Genomic DNA, 12,141 nt, shown 5'->3' with positions numbered 1-12,141 from the left:
AGTGTTATCCATAGTGTAGTTAGTTTAGTTCTTAGTTTAGAAATGTGGATATGCGTTTGTATGCATATTGAAACCAGCACTTTTGCGCTTTTACATCGTCCACACCTAAAGGATCTGCACAGATTCCCTTTTTTTAGATAAATATTAAGTTAATTATATATAAATGGGTGTCTGAGCTGCATTTTGTGACCAGTGAATGGCACTGATGCTGATATGTGCTTCTGTTCTCATGCATTCATCAGAAGCAAACAACAGTTTTCATATTATCTGATTAAATCTATGATTAATTTAATCTCTGTCAATAAAGGGGTCATGAGATGAGAACTTTTTTGGTTTCATTGTGGCACAATCAATCTTACCCAGATGTATTTTTAATTTTGTTGGTCACAAAAGATCAAGGTGAAGATGCAAGCAGTAGAGGTCGTAAAGGTGGATGACTTCAAATATCTTGGGTCAACCATCCAGAGCAAATGACAGTGTAGAAAAGAGGTGAAGAAGAGGGTGCAGGCAGGATGGAGTGGGTGGAGACAGGTGTCAGGGCTGATGTGTGACAGAAGGATAGCAGCAAGAGTGAAAGGGAAGGTTTACAAGACAGTAGTGCGTCCTGCTATGATGTATGGTTTGGAGACTGTGGCTCTGTCTAAAAGACAGGAGGCTGAGCTGGAGGTGGCGGAGATGAAGATGCTGAGATTTTCGTTGGGAGTGACAAGGATGGACAAGATTAGAAATGAGCAGATCAGAGGGACAGTGAAGGTGGAGCAGTTTGGAGATAAAGCCAGAGAGGCCAGGTTGAGACGGTTTGGACATGTGTTGAGGAGGAATAGTGGATATATTGGGCAAAGAATGTTGGAGATGGAGCTGCTGGGTAGAAGGAGAAGAGGTAGACCTCAGAGAAGGTTTATGGATGTAGTGAAGGTGGACATGGAGAGGGTTGGTGTGAAAGTAGAGGAGGCAGTGGATAGGGCAAGATGGAGGCAGATGATCCGCTGTGGCGAACCCTAAAGGGAGCAGCCGAAAGAAGAAGAAGAAGATGTTAAAATGCCAACATTTTATAGCATTGAAAAGTTTTTTTTTTAAAGTAGAGCACAAAATGTCATAAAGCATACAAGACCCACTAAAGTTAACGTTAAACCTGTTTGCATTCATTTGTTTTAGACTCATAATAAAGCATTTAACATAATGTAAACCCATTTGCATCTAAGACTGGCCAAATTTTAATTAAGTCCCTCCTCTTTGCAGTAGAATAAAGTAAGCAAAACATGCATCTCCAAAAAGGAAGATGTACAGGAAAAGGCAAAATTATTTTTTACTTTCAATGTAAGTTAATGTAAATAGATTTTATTCCAATTAATTCTGAATTATTTCTATTGGTCCATTCATTGTGGAATTTTCACACAACGTGAAGGGCAAATGCTGAATTCAAATGATCTAAAATAAATGCAAAAACATGTTAAATAACATGTTAAATTCAATGCATGTAGGAAACTAACTTGTATATCTAGGTATCCATGCATGCCATAATTAGAAAAGTCAGAGCTAAACCTTCACAGCAGTGCCACCACTTGACACCACTGACTACTGTAAAAATTTAAATACTCTTGACATCAAAAAATAAAACATTACAACTGTGCAGATATTGGACTAAATGTGCATATCTATACATTATAAGAGACTAACTCCCCACCCCCATGCAAAAGACTCAAATGAGAGCCAAGTCAAGAGGCTTTTATTGTCATTCCATCTGTGTACAAGTACACAGTGGAGTGAAATTACATTCCTCCAGGAACATCACGGTGCAGGGAGTTAGCTCAGTCCTTGTGAGTTTAAGAACCTGATTGCTTGAGGAATGAAGCTGTTGAAGAGTCTGACATTCCTCCAGGAACATCACGGTGCAGGGAGTTAGCTCAGTCCTTGTGAGTTTAAGAACCTGATTGCTTGAGGAATGAAGCTGTTGAAGAGTCTGACATTCCTCCAGGAACATCACGGTGCAGGGAGTTAGCTCAGTCCTTGTGAGTTTAAGTACCTGATTGCTTGAGGAATGAAGCTGTTGAAGAGTCTGGCAGGGGAGGTAGATAGATAGGTAGATAGATAGATAGATAGATAGATAGATAGATAGATAGATAGATAGATAGATAGATAGATAGATAGATAGATAGATAGATAGATAGATAGATAGATAGATAGATAGATAGATAGATAGATAGATAGATAGATAGATAGATAGATAGATAGATAGATAGATAGATAGATAGATAGATAGATTCTATCTGACATGCCTTTTCCAGACCAAACAAGAAAAGGACCTCCAGGTTGTTCAGTTCCAAAGCCAGCTTCTGTCATAATATGAGTGGTAACTTTGTGCAAGCATCATTAACACTAAACACATTTTAGAGCAACATATGATGCCTATAGCCAATGTCCTTTTTCAGGTACGTCCACACTTATTTCAACATAACATCAAGAAGCACTCTGCATGTGTGACCACAGCAAGAATGAATATTGCTGTTATTGAAAGAAAATCTTTTATCTCCAAAATGGTAACTTTACAGGAGAGGGAAAAAAAACTACTTTACTTTTTTAAATCAATGGAACTTGATTTAGAAAGTCATTTTGGGCCATTCATCATGAAATTTACATACACAATTTAAAGGGTAACAGGTACTTTCCAGTTATCAAAAACTGAAAAACATCAAAAATCTAGATACGAGGGTTTCTTCCAACAAGACTGGTTCTAGACCAGTCTCTCATTGAAAATGTGTGGAGCATTATTATTAACCTCAAAACCACAAAAGAAGGCCCTGTACAGCTGCACAGCTGACGACCTGTGAAAGAGAAGAAATGCAAATAAAATTGCTTTCTAAACTGGATCTATTTGTGTTTTCAGTCCCCCAAATTATTAAAAAGTGTTTTTGAAAGGATATGTGATCTAAAACAGTGTTAAACATACACCTGGCCTTTTCATTTTTTAAACAAAAACAGTAAAGTTCATAAGTTGAAACAAAATATTGCATTTTTATATCAAACAGATCCAGAATATAAGTCAACCAGAATGATAATGATAAAATAAGCTCATATTGCCACCTCTACACTGTTTGTTGTGATCAGAATCACAATGGTGTTATATTATTACTAAAAGATAAACAGAGTTAATGATGCTTTTCGACAGAGACTCTGGATCAACACAGGTTCCTGTCACTGTTCCTGACACTATCACCACTTGGGAGACAGATGCCTTCTGTCTGTCCTCTAAAGGTCTGGGAGTGGCTCCTCCTGCTCAGCTTCGTGTCTTCCAGCCCTTCTTCTTGGAGCTCTCGCTGCCGTACTCCATCATCCGGGGAGAGGAGTTTGAGCTGAAGGCCACTGTCTTCAACTATCTCTCCAAGTGTATTATGGTACTGTAAGATCAACATTTTGTGTCTTCACCAGTCTCTCATCACTTCACATCCACAGTAAGCTGATCTCCTGTGCTTTATGGACAGGTTAAAGTGACTCCAGCTCCTTCCTCACACTACACTCTGAAAGCCTCCTCTGATGGAGAGTATTCATCCTGTCTGTGTGCCAATGGTAGAAAGACCTTCAAATGGACTCTTGTTCCCTCTGTGCTTGGTGAGTTCTGAACCTCTCAAGTTCAGACATAACCTCACATTTCTGCTGAATTGTTTTTAGTGCTAATAAACTCCTCTCTGCATCTTTTGATGTGTTTTAGGGGTCCTGAATGTGACGGTCAGCGCTGAGGCAGAACAGTCACAGACTGTGTGTGACAATGAGATTGTGAGTGTGCCTGAGAGAGGCCGCATTGACACAGTCACACGCAGTCTGCTTGTACAGGTAGGACTAAAAATTTGTCTTTGTGAATGCACTTATACATTTACACAAAGTTGGGAGGGTTACCATAAAAATGTATTCCGGTAAAGATTACTGATTACCTATTTAAAAATCTAATAGCAACCTAATACAAAAGATCATATTATATTATAAAATATATATAATTAATATATTGATAATATGTTCAAGGAATGTTTTATGGATATTTATCATTGTAGATAATCCATCCATCCATTTTCTAAGCCGCTCCTCCCTCTGGGTCGCGGGCATTGCAGATAATGTTCTTGTAAATTCACAAGTTAAATAAGAATGTTTAAATTTTTTAACCTGAGGATGTTGTCAGGGCCACAGATTATGATGCTTGGTGTTTTAGAGAAGGTTATCCTTTGGGAGAAAAAAAAAAAAAACTTCCCGCTGAAAACATTAAGAGAACACCTGCATACCATCAACATTTGCGAAAGGTGGATGTTTGAGTGTATTTGGTTTGAATGTAATCTACTGGTGATCACTTCATTTCATTCCATTACTACCCATGCCTGGATTTATATACATTTATATTCATAATGTTTACTGATATTTTGATCATACAAATTTCTCATGTAGGCCGAAGGAAGTGAGAAGACCAAAAGCCAGAGTTGGTTGCTGTGTCCACAGGGTAGGTTATGCATTGACTTATATCCTTACTCTTCACACCAGTGCGTCAGCACTCGTGGACTGTTCAGTAAAGAATGAGGTACCTATTTACACTTTGATTCACAGGAAACAGTGTTTCAGAGGAGCTGGAGCTGGTTCTTCCTGAAGATGTGATAGAGGGATCAGCACGAGCTTCTGTTTCAGTGCTTGGTAAGGACAGAAAATATAAGAGTAAGGAGTAAGGCCCAATCCCATTTCTTATTTTTACCCCTACTCCTTGTTTTTGAGTGTAACTCTCCCCCTTGAAACTGAGTTATAAGGGGTAGTGGTTGAAATATTCCCCTGTGAAATGGACAACCCTTCAAGAACCAGACACGTCATCAGCGACTTTTATGTAAACAGACGAGACCAGGTTTTCTGGCCATTTCCAAAATGCAACCTCCAGCTATGGCGATCTCACTTGTGTGTGACCGGTGAATCATATTTAAAATAGCCTGGAAAAAATAATCAAGACGTGTTTTCCTGCTTTATCTCCAGACTATAGCAATAATGGTATATCTCACTGACATTTGCCATTTATCTGAAGGAGACTGAACAGCAGGGCGCTCGAGATTCATTCATAACTTCAGTTTTACGCCTCAATCAATCAAATGAGTTGCCGAATAAAAAAAGAGCACAAACAAAAAGCTACATCACTTCATTAACAGCTACTAGCGCTGCTCTGTAGGCGACCCCTGCCAGCCTGGAGTGACAGCAGAGGAGGGGATTCAGCTCTTCACTGCTTAAATACATTTAGGGCATCATACGCCTTCAAAGAGGGGGGCAATTATTTATTATCGCCACAGAATTCTTTGGTGATATGAAGCTGAACTTTTTAATCACCAGCTTCATCATCGAATTTTCCCGTTCCACCTTAAATGGTGCAGCAACCTCACGTACCAGAATGTAACTGCCGCACCCTTTAAGGTAGAACAGGAAATTTCACCCGGTAGCGACCGAGACATCAGCATATCACTAACGATTTATATGCGTGTTATGAAGGAAATGACCATAAAACGCTATTACGATGGTTCTCTTACAATACAGCGGCTTTTTAACAGAGAAAATACTGTAATGACCCCCCACTTTATGTGGTGTCCCTAAAGGAATACCTATAAAAGGAATACCTATAATTCCCTTTGGGAACCACTAGAGGGCTTTCAGCCACTGGACCAATATTATATGCTGCCACCACCTTTAAATACCCGGTCTGGTCCGAGTGAGCCCGATAACACACCTGCACACACAGCAAGTATAAATTGTCTCCATATAACAGTCTTTATTAACAATCAAATGTGTTAAAACATACAAGGGCTAACATTTAGTCCCTCAACAGTCCAGGATGTAGATTTCACTGCAACACGTGCCACTCTTTTCCAATGTAAATATCTCACAGCAAACTAACACTGCACGCACACACGCTTGTGATAAAACACTTCGATACACCCTGTACTGTGATTGACGAGGTCAATAGCCCTGAGCAGTTAAATGACAATACACTACATACAACACACTCACACACACATTCACACCTACAAAATGTAATAAAAATATTCCAGACTTCCCTCGCCGGGTGGCCGTCGAGACCCCCCCGTGGAATCCCGAAGTCCGTCGTCGTCCAGATAATATTTGCCCTCCTCCGGTCAGCGTCTCGCGTTCATCGCACAAAGTTCACAAAAGTCTTTCAACCGCGTTCCAGCTGCCCCATTCTACCACGAGTCCTCAAACTCTTTAACGAAACGCCACCACAACAAAGCCCCGCACCCAGCTCCAGCCAACGCCATCATGCCCCCCCCCCTCTTTTCAACCCCCCCCCCCCTCTTTTCAACCCCCCCCCCCCCCCCCCCCCCATTAGCCCTAACACTTCACCATACCCCTCCATCTCAACAACAAACGGAGGGGTAGGGCCTAAATGTAAAATTTAGATATTTGACCCAAAGAATATCTGCTAAAATCCTCACTAAAATCAGTTTGATGACACTATAGCAATGGCATTCCACTAAAGTCCTGGGGACATACTGACCTGCACAGTTTTAAGTATTCTCTTTATCCAGTATACCCTATCGAGCTCGTGAAAGGCATGATCATTAGTTGTACAGGGAATAGTTGGTCCTAAAATCTGGCTGAGCTGCATTCACAGCTGTTGCAAAACACTTGATATACACAATTTTTTGCCAAAACTGACATGGAATGTCACAGTGTCAGTCAATTCATCCAGGTTGTCAGATGCAGCTTAAAAACTCAAATTGGTGCATTCAAAACAGTCCTGCAGTTCTTGCTTTGCCTCTCTGGTCCATTTCTTCACTGCTTTTACTACAGGCTTTGCAGATTTTAGTTTCTGCCTGTAAGTTGGAATAAGATGAACCAAGCAGTGATCAGACAGCCCCCAAGCTGCCTGGGGGACAGAGCGATATGCATTTTAAAGAATAGTGTAGCAGTGGTCCAGTGAGTTATTATCCCTGGTAAGACTCTGGGTTTAATTTCGCTCTGTTAAAATCTCTAAGGATTATAAAGAGTGAGTCGATGTATTTTTTTTGTTGTTGTTGTTGTTTCCAGTTAGTTTTCTGGTCAGCTGGTGAACAAAATGGCTTGTAGTTTATGAACACTGCCTCCAAGTTTGAGCTGCAGTATTCATTTAGCACAGTGGCATCTGTACACCAACCTTTGTTAATTGGGAAGCAAATTCCACCACCTTTTGGTTTCCTTGTGTAGATGAAAGCCTGGCAGATGTAAATCTGTTGGGGATGGACTTACTATGCCAAGTCTTAGTGAAGCAAAGAGCAGCAGAGCACGCAAAGTTCTTGTTTGTCTTGTTGAGGAGAAGTAGCTCATTTGTTTTATTGGAGATGCAAGGAGATGTTAAGCAGTGTAACTAATCTGATTTGAGTAAACAAAAACACACGAAATAAACAAACACAAAGAAAGTTTAAGAAATGAAGATATCACAATGATAGCTAGAGAAATATTTTACTACAAACTGGCAGCTGACGTGAAATGATAAAGAGACTGACTCTTTGCATGGGTTCAACAAACAGCTCTTCTGTCTCCGCCATGTACTGAACAAGTAGTGTACCTGCACGTCTCTTTACCCTCTTTCCTTTTACTAGTTCTCTCATTGGCTGTTGCTTGAATTGTTCATTTAGTTACATTGCTGAACCTCACATTACAGGACTCTCCTTTCAAACTACCAGATTTTGCACCCCTCAACCCAGAAAATCACTTCGAATTTAGAAACTTAAGTGTCCACTGGGAGACTTAAGCTGTACAGAAAAAACTACAATTTGTTTCAGAAACAGTAAATCTTAGTCTAGGATACGTGTAGCAGTCATTGAGAGAACAATAAAGTCTACTTTACACCAGAATATTCTTGAGACAAAGGTGACCAGCTGTCCATCAGCATAAGCAGGGCCAAAACTGGGTCATGCAACAGGACAAAGATTCCAGGATTCCAGCAAATCAATGTCTGAATGGCTAAAGAAGAAAAAAATCAAGTTGCTGATTGTGTTGGATAGCCAAGTCAAAGTCCAGACCTCAACCCTATTACAATGATGTGGTGGGATCTTAAGAGAGCTGTGCATAAACAAACGTCCTTAAACATCAATGAACGTAGGCAATGTTGTAAAGAAGAATGGGCTAACATGTCTTCAAAACGATGTGAGAGTTTAAGAAACTCCTATAAAAAAATATTCACTTCAAGTTATTGTTGCTAAAGGTGTTTGTACATATTACAAAATTATATGATGTATTTACTTTTTCCCATCTGGTTTTTCAGTGTTTTAATGAAAAATTATTAATGTTTTTGTTTAGATATTTTTTTTTGTTTGTAGAAGTTGATGAGGACATTTGTTATGTAGGCCCTGAAAAATCAAAAGCATAGAATTCACGGATGGTGTATTTTCTTTTTGTATGACTGCAATGAGTATTATGGTTTGAATATTTGGTCTGGTCTGGTCATTATGAAAGCACAGATTTATTTTTCTAGCTGCAAAGACAACATTTTTTTAAACAAATATTGATTAATTATTTTGTAGGAGACATACTGGGCCGTGCACTAAAGAATATTGATGGACTGCTGAAGATGCCATATGGCTGTGGAGAACAAAACATTGCTATTCTTTCTCCCAACATCTACATTCTTCAGTACCTGGAGAACACTGGACAGCTCACTGCAGCCATCCGTGAGAGAGCTACGGGTTTCCTTAAGAGCGGTGAGAGAATGTGTCATTATGAATATAGCATCACTAGACCTGCAGTGTAGACTTTTGCTAAACTGAGCTGAACAAAAATGAATTAATCAATTAATTGAGAACAATTTGCCTTTTCACAGGATATCAGCGGCAACTGAACTACAAGCATCATGATGGTGCATACAGCACGTTTGGCCAAGGAGAGGGCAATACATGGTGGGACAGTTCATTTGTGCAGCTGATAGATGCAAAAACATTAGATGCAACGTCTTGAAATAATTATTTTACATAGAGGCATTAAGCATAATACTAGTGTACAAGGACAGTATGACTGGATAGCCATATAGTTGTTGTAAACTGAATTATACTGGAACATGTTACAAAATTGACACTTTTAAATCTAGATACAAATATCTCCACCACCAGGTTAACTGCTTTTGTACTGAGGACCTTTGGCAAAGCACAGCAATACACCTTCATTGATCCACAAAACATTAACAGTGCAAAGCAATGGCTGATAAATAAGCAGAGACCAGATGGCTGCTTTATAAGACAAGGACGACTGTTCAACAACAGAATGAAGGTGTTTAATTAGATACAACATATCCTATGTGGCCCAAAGTATGTGGACACCCCTCCTTATGGTTGGTTTAAAGCGTTTCATTCACACCCATTGCTCAATCAAGCACATAGCCATGCAATCTCCATAGACAAACACTGGCATCAGAATGTGTTGTACTGAACTGGAGAATACAGCGACTTTAAACGTTGCACTGCCACCTTTGCCACAAGTCAGTTTATTAAGTTTCATATGCTATTTCTGTGAAATGGAAGCATCCAGGAACAACAACGGCTCAGTTACAATGCGGTAGACCAGATGAAGAGAGGGGCCACAGAGTGCTGAAGCGTGTAGCTCATAAAAATGACCCATTCTCTGTTGCATTACTCACTACAGGGTTCCAAACTGCTTCTGATAGCAACATCAGCGCAAAAACTGTGAGTCAGGAGCTTCTTGAAATTGGTTTTGAAGACACCCTTAAAAATCTTGTTGGCAGCCTTTCTGGATGAGTGGAGGGTGTTATAACAGCAAAAAGGGGCCAACTCAATTTTATTGCCCATGGTTTTGGAATGTGACATATAGATCAAATGGGTGTGATGGCCAGGTATCCACATATTTCAGGCTATATCTAATCTAAATTCTACACAATGAATTTATGAACAAATTTGGTTTTATTTTGAGTAACATTCCCATGTATTGTAGGGTGGTGTAAATGATAATGTGACCATAACAGCTTACATCACTGCGTCGTTGCTTGAACTGGGCCATACAATTGAGGTAAGGACATCGACCAAACTGTGTAAACTTATATCTATGTGAACCTACATATATTGAGCCAGTCCTAACAAAAATCATCCTGCTCTAACTACTGGAACTATTATGTTCAGTGGTGTACTGCCTCGTGATCTCTGTGTTAGTGTACTTGACAGATTCATAATTTGAAGTAAATAGCCAAATTACACGAAATAATATGTTATTGATTTAAGGCACTGTACATTTCTTGGCAATGTTCCATGTAACAAACCATACTGGACCAGAGATTGACACTATGGCAAAGATTTTAATAAAAGCTGAAATATAACAGAGAACAGGTTAAGTAGCAATAAAGCAGAATAAAAAAAAAACAGCAAGGCCTAAAGGCAAGCTAAGCTACATTTAATGCAAGAATTTAAAAATTTAAAGAAATGAAGGCTATACAAAGCTTTTTGCTAGGTGAACTGCTGGGGCAACAGCATATAATGGCATATGTAAACAAATATGACGTTTATAGTGTAAGATAATAATAATAATAATAATAATAATAATAATAATAATGTAATTTGTTCTAAATGTTAATGATTTAAGCCATGGTCATAGTTTCCCAGGCCAGCTTATGCCTTCTTTCTGTCCAATCTTGTTGTCATTGTAGTGGTGCCTTTTTATCATCTCCCATAGTAGAATGACCTTCACAGAGGTGCTTCATTTAAATCGTTCTGTTTAACTGGGCTGAACAGGCATACAGACACACGCGCACACACACACACACACACACACACGCACACACACACACAAACCAAAAGTCCACTGAAAAAGTGAGAATTTATTCACAATTCGGGGAAAAAGTGAAGTGGAAAAGCAGGGTTGATAGTGGGTTGAGAGTAAATAAACTGCTTTTATACTTCCATCTACTGCCATTTAACTGTGGCCTATCAATGTTCACCAGCCATGCATGGTTTGTTTCTGCCTTTTGCCGGCATTTGCTACCTTAGTTCACGACACTGGTGCTGAAACAGGGCATATGGCGGTGAATCAGCACCTTGGAAGACACACAGGAGCTCTGGCGTGCCTCAAACATGAATTTCAACTGGCAACAGCCTGGTACAGCACCACAATTTGCATACATGAGGATGTCCTCATGACCAGAAATATGTGTTGTGTCGGTGCTGCACTATCCTGTCTGTTTACTGTGTCTAATGTCTGTTTAATGTCTAGCTTAATTTTTTGTTTGCGCATTATGTCTGCACGTTTGCACTTTATACTTTTTGTTCCTTGTTGCACCGTGATGTTCCTGGAGGAATGTAATTTCACTCCACTGTGTACTTGTACATAGATGGAATGACAATAAAAGCCTCTTGACTTGACTTGACCTATGGCAGACTTAAGCAGTGGAGCATCACCCGTTGACAGGCAGAGAGATGACATGTACAGGCAGCGGTTTTTCTAAGTGACACGGCAGGTTCACAAAAGTTTTAACTTCTACAGTCCTTCAAACTTTTTCTTGTCGAAGTGTCTTAACTGGCAGCACTGTTCGCAGTCTGCTCAAGACTGAAGACATCAACGTCACATCAGAAAACAATGCCTTTCTGGTGACTGACATTGCAGTATTGCTCAAGGCCGAGGACTCCACTATGCTTATCGTCAACTCTGGGTGCTCATAGGGTATCCTGATGATGGGTAGAGAGATGATGGGTACAGGCAGCAGTTTTCCTAGGGGACACAACAAAGTTCACAAAAGTTTTAACTTTGGCTTCTGTGGAGGGCCAGTGAAACCTCTTTCTCTTTTTTCCAGTATTTGGTCCCAGTTTCTGTCTTAATGCATCTCTCTTAGTTTATCTTAATCTTACTTTATCTTATCTTGCTCATTGACTCCTGTCACAAATCTGGATCCAATAAAATTAATTTAAATACAAATTCTGTCCTCACGCCTTCTTCTGCAGAATGCTATGCCACTTACTGAAGCAGGTGAAGAGTCTGCTACCATAGCTTCTACAATCCCTCAACTGCACTTCTTCTTGTCCCAGTGTCTTACCTGGCAGCACTGCTCGCATTCTGCTCAAGACTGGAGACATCAACATCGTATCAGAAAACAATGCCTTCCTGGTAGCTGACATTGCAGTAATCCTGAAGGCTGAGGACTCT

At 39.8% G+C, this 12,141-nt stretch overlaps 1 protein-coding gene across 1 annotated transcript in view; it reads left to right on the top strand.

Annotated features, from left to right (window-relative positions):
• LOC108411102 (alpha-2-macroglobulin-like) overlaps positions 1-12,141 on the top strand; it is a 40,871-nt gene that overhangs the window by 15,970 nt on the left and 12,760 nt on the right. Inside the window, exons 18-26 of the mRNA XM_017682490.2 lie at positions 3,167-3,392; positions 3,480-3,606; positions 3,707-3,828; positions 4,429-4,480; positions 4,585-4,668; positions 8,529-8,705; positions 8,825-8,900; positions 9,111-9,267; positions 9,946-10,020. Of these exons, the coding sequence (XP_017537979.2) occupies positions 3,167-3,392; positions 3,480-3,606; positions 3,707-3,828; positions 4,429-4,480; positions 4,585-4,668; positions 8,529-8,705; positions 8,825-8,900; positions 9,111-9,267; positions 9,946-10,020 (1,096 nt within the window). The remainder of the gene's footprint in view (positions 1-3,166; positions 3,393-3,479; positions 3,607-3,706; positions 3,829-4,428; positions 4,481-4,584; positions 4,669-8,528; positions 8,706-8,824; positions 8,901-9,110; positions 9,268-9,945; positions 10,021-12,141) is intronic.

The sequence above is a fragment of the Pygocentrus nattereri genome, chromosome 17 (assembly GCF_015220715.1).
Source record: "Pygocentrus nattereri isolate fPygNat1 chromosome 17, fPygNat1.pri, whole genome shotgun sequence".
NCBI lineage: Eukaryota > Metazoa > Chordata > Actinopteri > Characiformes > Serrasalmidae > Pygocentrus > Pygocentrus nattereri.
The sequence above is the reverse complement of the archived record's forward strand: the minus strand, read 5'-3'. Positions and strand labels throughout refer to the sequence as shown.